The sequence below is a fragment of the Drosophila mauritiana genome, chromosome 2L (genome assembly GCF_004382145.1).
Source record: "Drosophila mauritiana strain mau12 chromosome 2L, ASM438214v1, whole genome shotgun sequence".
Classification (NCBI taxonomy): Eukaryota; Metazoa; Arthropoda; class Insecta; order Diptera; family Drosophilidae; genus Drosophila; species Drosophila mauritiana.
Genome location: NC_046667.1, coordinates 7,884,268 through 7,903,873, shown reverse-complemented (window position 1 = coordinate 7,903,873; position 19,606 = coordinate 7,884,268). Strand labels below are relative to the sequence as shown.

The following is a 19,606-nucleotide window of genomic DNA, read 5'->3' as shown; positions in this document are numbered from 1 at the left end:
GAGATTAAAATATAAAAATTTATTTAAAATAACAGTTAACATAACATAAAAATTAAAAATTTGCTTAGTAATGCCAAAATACAAATTTACAATTTCTATGAATTTACACATGGAAATGCAATTAAGTTATTGCATTTCACATTTTTTACTAAAAAACTTAGGGTAAATATATTAAAAATATTATACTTATGGAATAACTAAGCTAAACAAAAACATTTGGATGTGTAGAGACAACTACGTCTTGCGAAAACTTAGTAAAATAGGTGATATCGCCTCCAGGCAGTCCATGATGTCCTTGCGCGACTTGGCGCCGGTGAATACAACCTTTCCGTTGACGAAGATGAGGAGAACGATGCGCGGCTTGACCATGCGATAGATGAGGCCTGGAAACATCTCCGGCTCGTAGGAACTGAACTGGCCGTGCACCTGGTTGAGGTTTTCTAGGCGAATGGGGAAGCGCAGATCAACGGTGGCTACAATGTTCTGCAGCTTGTATTCCATGAACTTCACGGGGAATCCAAGCTTCTGCAGGATGCGTGCGAACTTTCGCGATCCAATGTCCGCCTCAATCTCGTTGCGTGCACCCGTGCAGATGACCTTGCCCGTTCGGAATATCAGCGCTGTGCACCTGGGCGAGTGCATCCGCATGATGACGCCCCGAAAGCGCTTGGGCGAGTACTCCGAGTTCCTCGTGCGCGAGTTGATTGCCTTGAGATCCAGTTCACAGTTCACCGAGAAGGTGGCCACGATATTCCTGCAAGTGATGAATGCATCAATGGTTTTCTATTTATTTCATGAAGTGCCTCTGAAAAGTCGTCAACCAACTGCAATCGTATCTCATGTTGTGCATCCTTGGGCTCCACCAGGGCAACGGGCTGCTGCGGCTGCAGGGCTGCGTGCGGATTTGCGCCGGCGTTGCTGGTCGCAGCCACATTGTCCCTGTCCCTTTCAGCGTCCGCGACTTTAAAGTGAAACTGCATTGCCGAAAATTATAAACAAATCCGCACGCTACGTGACCAGTGTTGTCCTATTTTATTGCTGACGAAAATTGTATGCCGGTTTGGTATTTTTATTTGGCTAACTTTTCTCATGACTAAAAGGTCAGCACTGGTCACACTGGTCGCTTTTAGCTTGCAAGATTTGTAAACAAAATTAATAAAACTTAAAAACTTAAATTATTGCATAAAGTATGGGAGTAACTATACTTCAGCCATATCCCTTGCCCGAGGGCAAATCAGGTGCGCACATAATTGATCAGCTGAGCAAGCGTCTGCTCGCCCTGGGCGCCACACATGCCGGCCAATTTCTGGTGGACTGCGAAACGTTCATCTCGACGCCACAGCCGCACAATGGAGCACCTGGACGCGCCGTCCACGTCCTACACAACTCCGAGTATCCCGCCTCCACGTTCTCGATCATCGACAACGGCACCGGCAAACAAGTGGCCATTGTCGCCGACAACATCTTCGATCTCCTCATGCTCAAGATGACCAACACCTTCACCTCCAAAAAGCAGACCAAAATCGAGTCCCGTGGCGCTCGTTTCGAGTATGGTGACTTTGTTATCAAGCTCGGTTCTGTCACCATGATGGACCACTTCAAGGGCATCCTCATCGAAATCGAGTACAAGTCGTGCGTGATTCTGGCCTACTGCTGGGAGATGATACGCGAGATGCTGCAGGGATTCCTCGGCATTGCTGTGAACAAGGACTTTCCCTCCTATTTCGCTCCACAGACAATAATGACGGCAATGGGGCAACAGCAGCTGCATGCCAAGCACAACGACATCTTCGAGCCAATGGACACCGTGAAGCAATACCTGGAGCAGTTCACCAACTATAGGAAGCATGTGACTCTTATGGGCGGCATGGGTAGTGGACCGGGTGGCCAACAGGTTGGTCCGAACGTGCATATGTCGCCGGCGGTGGCGGGTCTACATCGACCCTGATCCGCCGACGTCAAGCTGGAGCCACCGGATGAGCCTGCAGCCGATTGAGATGATTAAGAGAAGATAATTTAAACAAAAAAATATGTCATTAATAATTAAATAATCCACACTTTAACGCGAGCATCACTAGTTTGCTTTACAAATTTTGGAATAGTAATATAAAAAATAATAAAATATATATTAATATAAAATTAAACAAAGAGCTTATATATTTTGTGCAGTGAACATTTTTTTCATATTATATGGGTTATTCACTACATATTTATGTTTTTTTTTAACATCTGATTTACAGCTGATTGGAATATCGCATTAAGCAGTGATTAAAGCTGTTTGGTATCCCTGGTCTCACAACATTTTACCGTCCATCAAATCTGGCCACACAGTAGGCCGAGTACCCAATACTGTCGGGCAAATTGACGAGAATATTTAAACAATAATGTCGGCACACAGCGGCGGAACGGATTGGAATTCCGTTGTTAAAGCCCTGCTACTTAACCGTACAGGAGCCTTGAACAAGAACGAAGTTGTTAATTTGCTCAAAGCGATCACGCGATGGTAAGTAACGACCCCATCTAGAACTTTTCGCCTGCCGAATGGCGTAGTGAAAAATTTTCTGCTAGTGCAAAAAGTGACTTGCAAAATTAAATATGGCCGCTCCGGTGACGAAATAGCAAAAAGCTTTGAAAATTCTTTAATATCGAGAACTAACAACGCTCTATTCCGATATTTGCATAGCGAACATGACTTTTTCGAGGAGGAAAGCAATTTCACGCAGTTTTACACGGCCTTTGCGGCCCTGGCGGCGGACAAACTTATGCAAATCAAGACAAGTGAGTGCACCCTAATGATTTTTCGCCAAATGAAAACAAAACAAAGAAATGTTTGGCCAAGAATCGAGTGATTCACTTGCGCCATTCGCGTTCGCTACATTTATCATCTTGGGGCTTTTCAGTTTGCCAGACGCAGATTTGTCAGTTGCACGATGCCACCGCCGTGCTTATCCGGTTTATTATCTATAGACTGCCCAGGGTGTCCGTCTACGAGACCAAGTGGCTCCTGGGCGCCCTCAAGATGCTCTGCGAGGGCCGGGAGTGCCCAACATCGGCGTCGACAGCCATGTTCGACTACAATGCGGTTGCCAATGTTCTAAAAAGCTGCAAACATCCCGAGTCGACCACCAAAAGCATTATGCCCAGCAGCAGTTCCTCCGGAAGTGGGGCCAGCAACGACAAGGAGTCGCCCAAGTCGGAGATTAAGCGTTCCCGATCGGACCTGTCCTCGGTTATTCTGCAGCAACTGATTGCTCCCCTAGAGCCCGGCAAGATGACTTGGGTTCCACTCAGCGAGGAGGTCACCGACTGCACTGTGAGCAAATAACTTTACTCCTGTTTAAGTAGCGTCCTTAAGATTGGGCATATTTGTCTATTATTATTATACATCACTTTTGTATAGAGTAGAGGTAGTATGGTAATATAACCATTTACGTATCAACACAACAGACGTTAAACAATAGTTTGATAATTATCAGATCCGATCAATTTATGTCGCTATGAGCAAATTAACATTTTCTTAAAAATATGAAACGCAATATTAAAAGCTTTCTTTTTTCAGGAACAAGTCCTGGCGGCCAATGTGGAGTACTTCCAGGAGCAAAACGGAGTGGATACCCTGCTGGATGTGTGTGTGAGCCTCCCCATACTCAATCGATACCGATCCAAATACATGGAGACAATCTACGGCGGTAAATCGCTTTACTTGCCTCTGACCCAAGTGGAGGCCACAGCAGTGAAATCAAGCATGAATCACATGCTTACTGATCTCACCATTTTGAGTCAGGCCCAAGCCCTCATCGAGATGCAGCCACTGACTCCCAGTAGAATTGAACGACTTTCAATGTGTGGTATTGCTGCGCTATACAATGCTGTGTTGACCTCAATAGCCACCAGTGTTCTCGGTATGAGCCAGGCCAGCAGCTCTCAGAAACAGACTGCATCCACTAGTCAAGGAAGCGGAGGAGGAGGTTCTAGTGGTGGGCAATCCAACAAAGACCATGACGACTTCGAGGATCAGGCCTGTTGCATAGTGAACAAGGCTTTAGAAATCTACTCCAATATTGGTCACATGTTCAAGACTTCGGCAAGGATTCATGTATATCAGAACCATCTCTGCTATGGCAGCTGGCTGCTAATAAGCGGTATACAAGGTGCAATGGGAGCCTCTGGAAGCGGTGGATCTAGCTCGGAGGCAGCATCGAAGTCGGCGGCAAAAGCGAGCAAGCCTGGTAGTGAGGCTGGAACCGCTCCTACTACACCTATTGCCAGAGTCAACCTTTTCAAGGTACAGCAAGGATTTGGAGAACTCAATGCAGCTATTGCTAACCACAGCATTAAATTGCTCTCAGAGCTAATAGAAGATCTAAAGGTTGAAGCCGCATGCGGAGAGAGTCTTGAATCCACAGAGCTCCCGGAGCCAGCACAGTTCGATATTTTGCAGAACTACAGTTCGCTGGAGAGGATTGTCCGCGTGCTGAATACAGCCACTCTGCACCAACTTTTCACTTTTCTAGCCACTGTGGCTTATCGCAAGGCATGCACCTTAAAGCGCGCTTCCGCCAAGGATCGCACGGAATGCGAACCCATAAGCTACTCAGATTCTACCACTTATTTCAACGATTCTCTCTCCTGTTCGGACAACTCCGAGGAGGACGACAGTGAAAGTTATCTGGGCCACTGGTTTAAGGAAACTCTTTCTCCAGAAACCCATGATGATAACGCAAACACATCCACACAAGAGCGTGGAGAACAGAAAAGCGCCCTTGTTCCCAAGCTAGATGAGCCACATGAGTATTTAGACTTGGCCGCAGACATATTCTGTTTCCTGGATCAATTTTTGGCCAATCGCCATGCCTACATGCAGCGCTATGTAAAGGCAGGCGTTAGTGATCAGCAAATGCTGTTAATGGCAAATATAATCAAAGATTTCGATCGCGACGTGATGCGAAATGAGAGCGATCAGGGGTCGGGAAATGCCCCAGCTGCCAGTGCAGGAGCAGGAACCTCTGCAGGAGCTTCTACCAAGTGGCAGACCTCGATGATTCGATTTTCGGGAGCTGCAGGCCGCTATATTCACAATTTGATTTCCACTTCATTGCTGTCCGAGCAATTGCAGTCAAATCTGCTGCAGCACTTGTCCATATCGCCATGGTCTACTGATACTAATACCTGGCCTCTGCAAGTTTATCCGAGTACTCTGTCTGTACTGGTGCAAATTCTTTTGCTGAAGCCAACACAAGAGAAGGAAGCCGCCTGCCTTTCCGTGTGGCACCGCCTTATCAACACTTTGGTGGAAGGAGTTTGTTCTTCGAATACCGCCAGTGATTCGGACTATGAAGACCTTAACATTGAGCACGCCCAACTGCTGCTTTTCCTATTTCACTCGCTCAATCTGATGCAAAAGAAATCCATTCTGCTTTTGACGGCTGGCGGTGTTATCCGTTGCGCAGAAGTTTGTCGTGGAATCAGCGAGGATAGACCTGTAAAAAACAGCCAAATTATGCTGCTGTCCCGCTTGCTGCTCTTTTTGGAGTATCTTATGAAGCACTTGTACAATGCGCCTCCGGAATTGCTGGACCAGGTGCGCTGGAATCTTTTTAGTGTAAGCAGCATGCCGGACACCCAAAAGATCACGGATCTGCTCAATAGCCGAACCAAACTGAATTCCTATTGCCGCCAAGATATAGAAGAAAATTTCCGCAAGTCGGCCGGCGAATATGGCTCATGTAAGTGGAGAATTTAATATTGAATTCCAGCGATACTCAACTATCTTGAACATCTTGTTTTTCAGCAATTCGCCCAACTTTTTACTCTCTGGTAATGGGTGATCCCGAGACATCCTACTGGGCTCAGGAATTTAAGCTGGATGGTTTGGCCTGGAACTTCATTCTCTGCACACCGGATAAGCTTAAATATCCGCTACTGGTGGATGCTTTGACTGACATACTATCCATCACCGACATGTCAATGTATTCCAAGGAAAAGGATAAGGAAGCGAGCATGCACAATCTGTGCGCTATACAGTATTGCTTTACGATTGCCTGGAAGCTAAATTTGGGTTTGCCCCCCTCTACTTCTCACGTGGAGTCGCTGAAGGCAGAGCAATCACCTAATCTGCACTCACTTATCTGGAGTATACGGCTACCCCTGGCCAGTTCTCACTACCTAGTAGTTAGCAGCCTAATTAAGCAGGGAATGTATACCCAGTACGCTGAGACGTTGTGGACTCATGTGGGCGATATAGGTGCCGATATAAAATATAGTCTCAAGCAAACGATTCTTGGTGTGGAGGCGTTCAATAGTCAAATGAATGGAAACGGTAAGTACTAAAAATAACTTATAATCTCATTAAGAAAACCGCAATCTATTAAAAATATTCAATTTGCAGGAACTCCCCGCCTCTCCGATCTCATCCTTTTCGATTCTTTGGTGGCCCACATGCAGGCGGTAGCCTGGGCAAACAAGGAGGGCCTCAAGTGGCCGCGAAAAGAGAGCGAAGATGCCGCTGGCGAGCAGTCCGCTGGTACATCTTTAACTTCATCGTCAAACGAGCCGGAACTCTATTCTTCCAACGAGTCAATTGATGATCAAAAATTAAAACAAGACGACGAGGGTAAGATGCCAAGCGATTTGCAAAAGTATAATCAACTTGTAAACGAGCTATTGGTAAAGCTCATGAATTCCTACCAATTGCTTTCGGTGATCGTGCGTGGCCAAATGCTGAAGCAGTTGTCAAGCTCAATTTCGGAGAAGGCACTGAATCTGATTGTGCCCATTGTGAGCGATAAGCCAGCAATTATGTTAGAACTCCATGCAGCCTTTCTAAAACTTCTACCCAACGAGGACAAACAACTAATATCAAACGAGTGGCCAAAGTGCCTAATGGTCAATGATTTTGCATTCAATGGAAAACAACATCCGGTGGAACCATATATTTTGAACGTCATAGATGCTCACATTATTGAGCTGACACGTGGATCGAATTACTCTACCCTGCACACTCTGAAGCACTGCTTAAAGTCTATCCTGCAATTGTTTGAGTTGCTGCTACCACATCGCAGCGGGAACACAGAAGTAGAGACTCAGCTAAAGCAATTGCTTATCTCCTCAATGCTGGACATGCGAACTGATTACTTGCAAGGACACAGCGAGCATTGTCTGCGGGAGATCCTTAGTGGTCTGACCCAAGAGGCTCAAAAGCTGCTGCTTTACGAACACATGGTTGGATATTGCTATCGCATGCTCAAAGAGTTTGCTGCCGATCTTCGTCAGCCCCAGGCTGGCGGAGCTCCAATTGATCAGGATCGTGCTATGTTTAACGAGTCCATGCTGTTCGCCGTGCTTAAAACTATGTTTAAAATGCTGGAAAAGCCTGTGGCGGTTCAGGCCATGCGCCAGTTTTTCAAGGATCAGCGCTCTGGGAGTCTTACCACACTTTTGCTCTCGTTCACTGGCACCAGTCTGCCTGTTAGCTATGCGCGCAAGATGCTGCAGTTTGTTAACCGGCTTTTCCAGCTATCCTTACAAGCGGATTCACAGTTCCAGCATGAAGATCTGGTTGAGTGCTTCTCGGAACTGGCCACAGTTGACGTAGGTCGTCTAAAGCAATGGTTGGGCCACATTATCTACGGCCCTAATGTGAGTACCGATGTAAGCACCTCCGAGGCATTAGACACCACCTGCCGGATGCTCACCAGCATTTTGCAGCCGTCGAGTAGCTCAAGCAGCAATGCTCAGACTCCAACAAATATGGCCACCGTTTCGGCTATGCCAAGTATCTCAGACCAGTTGGATCCCATGGAAATTGAATACGATTGCGGAACTGCAGCGGGAGTCGGAGAAAGTAACGCAGGAACCGGGGGAGCTGCAGCCAATACATCGCAGATTCTGAGTTTGTGGCAGGCCGCGCAGCCAAATCCGTCGGAAGAATCTTCACAGGCTTGCGATCATAGTGATAGCGAACGAAATGGCGCGTTGCTCTTAAGCTTCGTGAAGTCATTGGTGAAAGATCAAAGCAAAGCATCGCAGATAGCTCCACCACTGTTCCAAGCATTGCTTCAGCTCGGACAAACATTAATTTCACCGCCCCAAGAAGGCTGCGATTTTGCAGATGTACTACAAATAATGATTACTCTAGCTGACGCCAGTCCAGCACGCGGCCATGTCGCCTTGTTCAATACCACCCTCCTTTGGCTAGAACTGGCCAAATTGCAATTACCGGACAAACACTTGAAACATGCAGAGAACGTAAGTGCCCAGTTGCGCTATTTAAGCGAACTTCTTCAGAGCATTGGCTTCCGGGGCAGTAGGCAACATATTCCGCCGTGGGATGATGAACTACAGACCGATATTGATGAGCTATACGACGAGTTAGCCGAGGAAGGCGAGCAAGACTCGTTGCTTGACGATTCCGACGAGGACACGCTGAATAACAAGCTGTGTACCTTCTCGCAGACCCAAAAGGAGTTCATGAACCAGCATTGGTATCACTGCCATACCTGCAACATGATTAACACAGTTGGCGTCTGTTCCGTGTGCGCAAGGGTTTGCCATAAGGGACATGATGTGAGTTACGCCAAATATGGAAATTTCTTCTGTGACTGCGGAGCCAAGGAGGACGGATCCTGTCAGGCGTTGAGTAGGCGTATCGGCAGCAGTGAGGTCAGAGATTCAGCTGGAATTGGCAGCTATCTACCGTCCCACATGAGCTTACTCGCTGGAAAGAAGAGGAGCAGCCTACCAGTTAGCCAGCCAGTACTTACGCGAAAGGATTCATTGACTAACGAACGGATCGCAGTGCTTACCAAGCTGTTGGAACCTTACAGAGAGACCCTTCAGCACCAGGATCAGTGGCTGCTGGTCGTTAGATGCATCCTAGAGTATTTTGACCTGCTGCTTCCATCAATAAACGAAAACTGTATGCTATACTCCATCGTCGGCTGCCACAAGAGAGCAACTGCGGCCTTGGAGAGACTCCACCTGCTTGAACAGAGCTTCCAGGTGACCGATCAACTGATGTTTGCAACTTTGGGCTCACAAGAGGGAGCTTTTGAGAATGTTCGAATGAACTATTCTGGCGACCAAGGTCAGACTATAAAGCACCTACTATCATCTGGAGTTGTCCGCCGTGTTGCATTCTGCTGCTTGTCCTCGCCACATGGACGTCGTCAACAGTTGGCTGTATCCCACGAGAAGGGAAAGGTGACCATCCTTCAGCTCTCGGCGCTGTTGAAGCAGGCAGATGCCTCCAAGAGAAAGTTAACTCTAACGCAATTGAGTTCTGCACCCATTGCCTGCACGGTTATCTCCCTAGCTGCTAATCCGTGTAATGAGGATTGCCTTGCAGTTTGTGGCCTAAAAGAGTGTCACGTTCTCACTTTCTCAAGCAGTGGCAGTACTAACGAACACATAGTAGTGAACCCCCAACTAGATAACGGAAACTACATCAAGAAAGCTGTGTGGTTGCCTGGCTCACAGACCCTTCTTGCCGTTGTAACTTCCGATTATGTAAAGATTTACGATTTGGCTGTGGATACATATAGCCCAAAGTACTATTACCTAGTGGCCGTTGGCAAAATTAGAGATTGCACGTTCATGTACCAGGATGGCAACTACAACATGCTGACCTTCGCAAGCAGCGGATACATCTATACTCAGCAGTTGGATCAACAGAGTCTGGCGGTCCATGGAGATTTCTATGTAACCAACACTTTGGAACTGAGCCACCAACATATCAAGGATATTGCCGGTCATATCGGAGGCGGTGGAGTATCCATCTACTATTCTCATACCCTACAGCTGCTCTTCTACAGTTATTCTTGCGGAAGAAGCTTCTTTTCACCACTCACCAATGTAAATGAAGGCGTAAAGGGGATATACCACCTGGACACCAATTCGGCTAGTAAGTCAGCTTCGAAAGGACCACTGCAGCCTCTGGTGCAGTGGACAGAGGTTGCAGGGCATCCAGGGTTGGTTTACGCCAGCATGCAGACATCGAATAACCCGATTATATTGATGATAACCCCTGAACGGATTTACCTGCAAGAGATCAAGGCACAATCGGCCAAGTCACGAATCATGGACGTTGTTGGCATTCGTCATGCGGTGGCCGGAGTGGAAAAAACTACGCTTTTGCTACTCTGCGAGGATGGAAGCTTGAGGATCTTTTCCGCTCAACCAGAATACACTAGCTTCTGGCTATCGCCACAAGTTCAGCCATTTGGTAATCAGTTGTACTCGTCCACCTTGATGGCTAAGGGAGGAGGATCTTGTTCGACTTCAAAGTCCAAATCGAATACAGCATCTGGAAAGTTGACCAGCAGAAAGGCAAGCCAACAGCAGAAGCAACCCACTGCTGGAGGACAGCCCGTTTTCCCAATTGACTTTTTCGAGCACTGCAACATGCTAGCCGATGTGGAATTCGGAGGCAACGATCTTCTCCAGATTTACAACAAAGAAAAACTAAAGACGCGCCTGTTCTCAACGGGAATGTTTGTGGCCAGCACCCGATCGAATGGCTTTACTCTAGAGGTGATCAATAATGATCCCAATGTTGTAATCGTGGGAATAAGAGTGTTAGTTGGAACTCAGGACGTACAGCGTGCCCCCCAATCTGTGACCATTCTGGGACGTACAATACCCACACCGGTCAGGAGAGCACGTTGGTTCGATATCCCCCTGACCCGGGAAGAAATGCTCCAGTCCGACAAGCTATTGAAAGTAATGTTTGCTAAAGCTCCGGATCCGGAGCATGTGACATTACTGGATTGCATTGAAGTATATGGAAAATCGAAAGAGCTGGTGGGCTGGCCCGACGAAAGCGAGGATATTACTGTTCCAGGATCCAGTGCGCCAGCAGTATCTTCCTCCCAGGCAAGTAGCGCTAACTTTGGAGAAGGATTCAATTGCATTACTCAGCTGGATCGAATGGCTAATCACCTTTTGGAAGTGATGGATTGTGCACTGCATTTGTTGGGATCTGGAGTACCTGCTTCTATGCGTCAAAAGGCAGTTAAAACAGCGAGTGCCCTATTGCTACTGCCAACGCCCAATCCTGTTCAGACCCAGGCTCGCTACGTGCTGGCCACTCTATATGGAACCAGGGCATTGTACCACAACTACAAGGATGGAGTGCTTCTTCAGTTTGTAAATAGAGAACTACAGTCAATGCAGCCGAAGCTTGAAAAACTTGAATCTCTGCGGGAGATCGACCCTGAGGCTTTCTACCGCCTAGTTCTCATGGTCCGTGGCATTGCCAACGCGCGACCCCAATCACTTGCGAAGATCTGCGTAGAGAACAACTACGATATTGTTCCAACCCTCATGGGAATTGTCTTGGAGTTGCATAAGGTTACACCGGCGCTAGACGAACCCGTGAATATTGTGAAGCGAGGCTTGTGCCAGCCGGAGACCATTGTCCACTGTCTGGTAGAGATAATGTTCGGCTTTGCCTTGGCCGATCCAGGACAGGTTGGTCGCATGACCAAGTACTTTATTGATTTGCTGAAGCATGATGCTAGCGTGATTAGCCACAGCGCCAAAGAGGCCCTGATCCTTTTGCTTAGTCCAAGAATGAAGCGCAGAAAGGTGGCCATAGTTACACCCCCAGCATGTTCAACACCGACTCCGTCAACGTCTGCCATGCAAGCACTGCAAGCAGCGGCTGCCTCTGCTGCAAGTGATATCATCGAGGAAGCAGCTGGCGTTGTTGTTGATGGGTCAGTCGGAGGAGGTGGATTACCCGAACCGAATGCGGACGCGGAGGGTGCTGCAGTGGGAGTAGGAGGAGTCGGTCAGCAGCAAATGCTCAATCTGGAGGCATTCATGGGTGGCGGTTTCCCTCGCTTACTCGGCCTACCCGAAGATGCCGACGATGAGGCCATCATGGATATTGCCATCGCATTGAGTCTCCAACAGCACGGTGGGGATGCAAACGCCTTGCAGTCCCTTCAGCAAGGATTGGCCAATCTTCAGGGCATCCGTCAAGCTACTTCCATGGCAGCAGCGGTGAACGCAGCTGCCAATGTCTCCCTAGGAGGATCTGATGATGATGAAGGTTCCAATGTGGCAACCGACGGATCGACATTGCGTACTTCTCCAGCAGAGCCTGCTGGCAGCGGTGGATCAGAGAGTGGAGGCAGCGGAGTAGAGAGTATTGGTGGAACGTCCGCCAGAAGCAGCAACTTTGGCGACCACGCGAATGCCTCGCCACCGCGTCAGGGATCCACCAAGGACGATCAAGAGCAGCCAGGTCCCAGTGGCGTTGCTGGCTCCGGTGGTGTTGCTGTTTTGAGTGCCATGAGCAGCAGTGAGGATAATGAAGCAAACGAGGACGATAAGCTCAGCAAACTACATGACCTTAGGTAAGTGCAAAAATAAATCATATGATGTTAGTGTATTTTAATAATGTTCCATTATAGAATTGCTGTGCTGGAGAGCATTATCCAACATCTAGGAACATTCGACTTGTGCAATGGCCTGCAGGCAATCCCACTGATCCAGGTTATACTCATGTTGACTACCGATCTCAATGGAAACAATGAAAGGGATCAGCAAGTGCTCCACGAACTGCTTACTGCTCTAGTGGACTATGTGGAAATTGGAAAGCGAGGAGCTGCCGCAAGGGTAAATAAAATAAAAATATTGTATAAAAAATTATACCTAAACATCTAAATTGCAGATGGAGACAAAGTGTCCTGGCAATGAGGTGCGCCTGGCATTGCTTTCCCTGTTCGGAGTTCTGATGGGCAAAACAAAGTCAAAGCAAACTGGAACAACATCGCCGCCGCATCAATTTAAGGACAATAGCTCCTTTGTAGCCAGTACCACAGCAAATGTCCTCAGTAAGAGTGGAGCATTCGTTTACGCCCTAGAAGCACTAAACACACTTCTGGTGCACTGGAAGAATGTGCTGGGAGATCCTTATGCAGCCGGTGGCGGATTAGCCTCACAGTCGGCACAAGCCAGCAGCGGAGCTTCAGGTCCCGGAGTTCAGCTACTGAAGCCCATTAAACATGGTCCCAAACCTGACATATCCATACTTATACCGCACAACTATTTGAAAAATTACCCGGATATTTTCGAGTCCTACGATGGACTTCTAACTGAAATTATTGTGCGATTGCCCTATCAGATTCTGCGCTTAAGTAGTGCCCATCCGGATAACTACGATAGTGGATTCTGCGAAGCCATGACCTTTACACTATGTGAGTACATGATGCTAAATCTGAACACACTGCTTCGCCGGCAAGTGCGAAAGCTCCTGATGTACATTTGCGGCAGCAAGGAAAAGTTCCGCATGTATCGCGACGGTCACTCCCTCGACGCTCATTTCCGGGTGGTCAAGCGGGTGTGCAACATTGTCAGCAGCAAGGTGAGATGCTATATTGTAACTATTTTCTTAAATATTAATATATTATTATTTTTGCATTCAGACTGGTGCTCCTTACAACGCCAATCCTCCTATGCTTTCGTACGATGCACTGGTAGAGTTGACGGAACACCTACGTACTTGCCAGGATATAAGCCAAATGCGCACGGGCAACTGGCAGAAGTTCTGCGTAGTCCATGAAGATGCGTTGGCCATGCTGATGGAAATCGCTTGTTACCAGTTAGATGATGGCGTGTCGCCTATTATTATACAATTGCTACAGGCGGCCGTTTGCAACTTACCCGCTCCTAGTGGATCTAAGCAGGCACAGCCGCAGCCATCGACCTCGTCTGCCTCCGGAAAACTGCGAACCGATCGTGAGAAGAGCGAGGATACAGACGCCTACTACTCCAAGTTCGATCCAGCCCAGTGTGGTACTTTTGTGCACCAGATCTTTAGATACGCATGCGATGCGCTGATAATCAGATTTGTGCGAATATTCCTGTTGGAGAACAACATTAGTCAGCTGAGATGGCAGGCCCACTCATTTATGAACGGACTCTTTGAGCATGCCAATGAACGGCAGCGGGAGAAACTTATCAACATATTTTGGAACCTGTGGCCGTTGGTGCCCACCTACGGTCGTAGGACAGCGCAATTTGTCGACCTATTGGGGTATCTAACCCTAAGTACCAAAAGTATAACAGAGCGACTGCCAGAGTTCGTTTCCCGCGCTGTGGATGTTCTCAGGCAGCAGAACGAACTGCTTTGCAAGCATCCAAATGCCCCAATATACACTACCTTGGAGTCCATACTTCAAGTAAATGGTTACTACCTAGAATCGGAACCTTGTTTAGTGTGCAACAATCCAGAGGTGCCGATGGCTAATATAAAGTTGCCATCAGTTAAATCGGACTCGAAGTACACCACAACCACAATGATTTACAAGCTAGTCCAATGCCATACTATTTCCAAGTTGATCGTGCGGATTGCCGACTTAAAGCGGACAAAGATGGTGAGAACCATAAATGTTTACTACAACAACCGCAGTGTCCAGGCTGTAGTGGAGCTAAAGAATCGCCCAGCTCTGTGGCACAAAGCTCGCACAGTATTCCTGCAATCGGCACAGACCGAATTGAAGATCGATTTTCCACTACCGATCACCGCATGCAATTTGATGATCGAGTTTGCTGACTTCTTTGAAACTGTGAGTGGATCCAGTGAGAATTTACAATGTCCACGATGTAGTGCAGCAGTGCCGGCATATCCGGGAGTCTGCGGAAATTGCGGTGAGAACGTGTTCCAGTGCCACAAATGCCGGGCCATTAACTACGATGAGAAGGACCCGTTCCTGTGCCACTCCTGTGGCTTTTGCAAATATGCCAAATTTGATTTCAGCATGTACGCCCGCGTTTGCTGCGCTGTTGATCCTATAGAATCAGCAGAGGATCGGGTCAAGACCGTTTCTCTGATTCACAGCTCCCTAGAACGAGCCGATAGAATTTACCGCCAGCTCCTGACCAACAAGCAAATGCTGGAGCTTCTTATTCAAAAGGTGGCCGAACACCGTACCAGTGATCGAATGGTCGAGGACAACATGGCCAGCGTGCACAGCACTTCTCAAGTAAACAAGATTGTACAGCTGCTCGCCCAGAAATACTGTGTGGAATCGCGCACCAGTTTCGAGGAGCTAAGCAAGATCGTTCAGAAGGTCAAGGCATGTCGAAGGTATTATCAGTGATTTAGAAATTATAAATTTTGCTAATAACAATTTTAATTTTAGCGAACTAGTGGCCTACGATCGTCAACAGCAAGACCAGCCGCCGGTTAATCCCGGCTCGACGACTGGTGCCGAAAATCCCACCACAAATCGCTGCTACGGCTGTGCACTGGCATCTACCGAGCAGTGTCTGACGCTTCTCCGTGCCATGGCTTACAATTACGATTGTCGCCTGTGCTTGTATAGTCAGGGACTCGTCAGTGAACTGGCTGAGCACAACCTGCGACGAGGCACTCCCCTAATTCAGGAGGAAGTGCGCAACCTGCTGGTCGTACTGACTAAGGATAATGCCGAGGCATGCATGCATCTGTTGCAGTTGGTAACCACTAGGGTGAAGAATGCTCTCATGGGATCGATTCCTCTGATAAGTTTAGATGCAGCTGTGCATCAAGAAATGACACTTCTGGAGGTGCTCTTGGGCCAGGACGACATCTGCTGGGAATACAAGCTGAAGGTCATCTTTGAGCTGTTCATTAGCAACTGCCGGTAAGTTTTTTATTAGAATATAATATAAATGTGATATAATTTCAATTATTTCTACAGTTTGCCTCGTGGTCCGGTAACAGCAGTACTGCACCCCTGCCTGCGCATCATGCAGAATCTCATCTGCCCGGTTCTGCCCGGCAGCAAGCCCAATCAGAAGGTGGCCACTACAGATTTGTGTAGCATGAAGATGTTTGAGGGCAACACGGTGGACTATAGGGCCTGGCTGAACTCAGACCGTAATCATGAATACGCAGCGTGGAGCAAGCGGATGCCGTCAAACAGCCAGGCTAAGCTAAAGAATGGCAAGGATCAGAACGTGACGGCATCAGGCGGAACAGCTGCAGCTGAAGCACCGCCAAAGAGCAGGCGGGAGGTGCGAGCCGCATTCCTTAGCGAAAAATACGGAAAACGCTGGCGGGAACGTGTGCTGGACAAGCACCGAGTGATCAAACCTCTTGTATTCAACGCCAAGTGGATACAGCCGTTGCTATTTAATGCAAACTCCAGATTGGGTCGCCAGCTGGCCTGCTCCTTGCTGAGCAGCTTGAGCCGGACTAACGAACGGCGGCAACAGGCTCTGAATATGCTGACATCGTTCTTGAAACATGTAGGCGAAGCAGGCGAGGCTAGTGCAGAGTACTTAATGCTGTACAAGAACATGGCCACAGAGCAACCCTGGCTGCAGTATTTGGTCCTGAAAGGAGTATTAAGTCAAATCTCACAGCTTCTGGCTATTGAAATCAGCAAGGTGCACCGCATGGAGGAGTACTCGCTTTCTTCAGATTTATCCTTGGGATATGCACTACGCCAGTATGTGGAATTGTTGTGGCTGCTCCTAGAGTGTCCAAATATCCGCAGAACCTACAAGACTCGCATGCTAGGGCCAGTCCTTGAAAGCTATCTTGCCCTAAGAAGCTTAGTGGTGCAACGTACGCGACTCATCGACGACGCGCAGGAGAAGCTGTTAGAGATGCTAGAGGATATGACCAGCGGAACCGAGGAGGAGACACGTGCCTTTATGGAAATCCTTATTGACACCGTAGAGAAGACCCGCATGAATGACATCAAAACACCGGTGTTTGTCTTCGAGCGCTTATATTCCATTATCCATCCCGAGGAGCACGACGAAAGCGAGTTCTATATGACATTAGAGAAAGATCCCCAGCAGGAGGACTTTCTGCAAGGTCGCATGCTGGGCAATCCTTATCCCTCGAGTGAAATGGGATTGGGCCCACTGATGCGGGATGTGAAAAATAAGATTTGTACGGATTGTGAACTGATCGCCCTGTTGGAAGATGATAATGGCATGGAATTGCTGGTCAACAACAAGATAATAAGCTTGGACCTGCCCGTTAAGGATGTTTACAAGAAGGTTTGGTTAGCTGAAGGAGGCGACCGAGATGCCATGAGAATTGTATATCGCATGCGCGGTCTCCTGGGAGACGCCACAGAGGAATTTGTGGAAACGCTGAACAACAAAAGCCAGGAGCAGGTGGACACCGAGCAGCTGTATCGCATGGCAAATGTGTTGGCTGATTGCAACGGCCTACGCGTAATGTTGGAGAGAATTGGCAGCCTGCAGCGCATATCGCGCAACCGAGAACTTATCCAGGTACTGCTGAAGCTATTCCTAATTTGTGTGAAAGTGCGCCGTTGCCAAGAGGTGCTTTGCCAACCCGAGATCGGAGCCATCAACACGCTGCTTAAGGTGCTACAAATGTGTCTCCAGTCGGAGAACGATTCGATTCAATCGTCGGTTACCGAGCAATTATTGGAGATCATGGAAACAATACTATCGAAGGCGGCCAGCGATACGTTGGACTCGTTCCTGCAGTTCTCCTTGACATTCGGTGGACCAGAGTATGTGAGCGCACTAATATCGTGCACAGACTGTCCCAATGTTAGAAACAATCCTTCGGTGCTACGCCATCTCATTCGAGTCCTAGCTGCTTTGGTCTATGGCAACGAGGTGAAGATGGCTCTACTCTGCGAGCATTTCAAGGTAAGGTGTTACTTCTAGGTTATACGATCAAGGATTAATATTGATTTCATTTTCAGGACACTTTGAACTTTAAACGCTTTGACAACGAGCGCACACCTGAAGAAGAGTTCAAGCTGGAACTGTTCTGCGTGCTGACTAACCAAATTGAGCACAACTGCATTGGAGGCACTCTCAAGGACTACATAGTAAGTCTAGGCATCGTTGAGCGATCGCTAGCCTACATCACCGAGCATGCGCCTTGTGTCAAGCCCACTCTTCTGCGAACCGACTCCGATGAGCTAAAAGAATTTATATCGCGGCCAAGCTTGAAGTATATTCTTCGTTTCCTTACCGGCCTCTCAAATCATCATGAGGCAACTCAGGTGGCTATTAGCAAGGACATTATACCCATTATTCATCGCCTGGAACAAGTATCCAGCGATGAGCATGTGGGCAGTCTGGCCGAGAACCTTCTGGAAGCTCTCTCCACCGATTCGGCCACAGCAGCGAGGGTGCAGCAAGTGCGTGACTTCACCAGGGCAGAGAAGAAGCGGTTGGCCATGGCCACGCGCGAAAAACAGCTGGATGCATTGGGAATGCGCACGAATGAAAAGGGCCAGGTGACGGCCAAGGGCTCCATCCTGCAGAAGATCGAAAAACTGCGCGACGAAACAGGACTGACTTGCTTTATTTGTCGCGAAGGCTACGCCTGCCAGCCAGATAAGGTGCTTGGTATCTACACCTTCACCAAGCGCTGCAATGTCGAGGAGTTTGAGCTGAAGTCGAGGAAAACCATTGGCTATACCACCGTCACACACTTCAATGTGGTCCATGTGGACTGCCACACATCAGCCATAAGATTGACACGTGGCAGGGATGAATGGGAGCGTGCTAGTTTACAAAATGCCAACACCAGATGTAATGGGCTGCTGCCCCTTTGGGGACCCGCCGTTGGAGAGGCGGCCTTCTCCGCTTGCATGACCCGCCACAGTAGTTATATGCAGGAGAGTACCCAGCGCTGTGACATCTCCTACACCAGCAGTGTGCATGACTTGAAGCTGCTGTTGGTACGATTTGCTTGGGAACGCAGCTTCCACGACGATGCCGGCGGAGGTGGTCCGCAATCGAACATGCACTTCGTACCCTATCTGCTCTTCTACTCCGTCTATCTGTTGCTTTCCTCGCGATCAGCGGCTAGGGACAGCAAGACTCTGCTGACATATTTGCAGGCACCGCCCAGCGAGAAGTGGTTGGAATGCGGATACGAGGTGGATGGTCCGCTGTTCATGGCAACCATTTCGCTCTCACTGCACAGCCGAGAGCTATGGAATAAGCATAAGCTAGCACATCTGAAGAGGATGATTGCAGTTGCCCAGGGTCGCCACGTCTCACCCGCCGTGCTGTGCAAAGCGTTGTTGGCTCCGGCAGACCGCCAGATCAAGGAGTACAATGTGTACAAGCCCTTCCTTATGATGTGGGCCCTGGTGGACTTGATCTACGACAACCTGTTCAAGACGGTAAGCACGCCCAAGGAGGAGGATTGGCCGATTTCCCTGTTCGACTATCTTCGTAAAAACGATGAGGCTTTGCTCAAGTCCACGGACAGCATCCTGCAGACCCTAACGGAGGAGTTCCTGCCGTGCACTTCCTTTGCCGAATTCTGTGATGTTGCAGGTGAGTGTCCCTGGCAGCTCCATTTGAGTTTCGTCATTTAATTGAATTTGTTCAACATCTTAGGTCTCCTGCATCTCATCGAGCACCCGGACAACTTCATCGAAGAAATCCTCGCTGCCCTGCCTTCAACATCGAGCTCTAATTAAAATGCAATCGCTGCTTCTAACCAAATAAATTGTAGAACTGTAAGCGATTGCTGCGTATATATATAAACATACATCATAAATTTATAGTTAACACATCCTAAACATTTAATCAATAAAAATTAATCGTTTGCACAATGAGGTAAAGTGCTTGTATTTATTGAGCTTGGAAT

At 48.2% G+C, this 19,606-nt stretch overlaps 3 protein-coding genes across 3 annotated transcripts; 2 read left to right on the top strand and 1 right to left on the bottom strand.

Annotated features, from left to right (window-relative positions):
• Nucleotides 1-233: 233 nt before the first annotated feature.
• Nucleotides 234-1,032, bottom strand: LOC117150226 (TBP-related factor). The gene is made up of 2 exons (XM_033317022.1): nt 826-1,032; nt 234-754 (listed from the first exon to the last, which is right to left on the bottom strand). The coding sequence occupies exons 1-2, from the start codon at nt 978-980 to the stop codon at nt 235-237; spliced, it is 675 nt and encodes a 224-aa protein (XP_033172913.1). The 5' UTR covers nt 981-1,032; the 3' UTR covers nt 234.
• Nucleotides 1,033-1,097: 65 nt separating this feature from the next.
• LOC117150225 (mediator of RNA polymerase II transcription subunit 20) lies at nt 1,098-2,068 on the top strand. Its single transcript, XM_033317021.1, has one exon. The coding sequence runs from the start codon at nt 1,190-1,192 to the stop codon at nt 1,946-1,948; it is 759 nt and encodes a 252-aa protein (XP_033172912.1). The 5' UTR covers nt 1,098-1,189; the 3' UTR covers nt 1,949-2,068.
• A 268-nt stretch (nt 2,069-2,336) lies between these two features.
• Nucleotides 2,337-19,580, top strand: LOC117140332 (protein purity of essence). The gene is made up of 13 exons (XM_033303220.1): nt 2,337-2,503; nt 2,684-2,778; nt 2,901-3,313; nt 3,560-5,726; nt 5,792-6,319; nt 6,389-12,362; nt 12,420-12,624; nt 12,680-13,372; nt 13,434-15,097; nt 15,153-15,635; nt 15,693-17,637; nt 17,694-19,290; nt 19,354-19,580. The coding sequence occupies exons 1-13, from the start codon at nt 2,385-2,387 to the stop codon at nt 19,434-19,436; spliced, it is 15,966 nt and encodes a 5,321-aa protein (XP_033159111.1). The 5' UTR covers nt 2,337-2,384; the 3' UTR covers nt 19,437-19,580.
• The last annotated feature ends 26 nt before the right edge of the window (nt 19,581-19,606 follow it).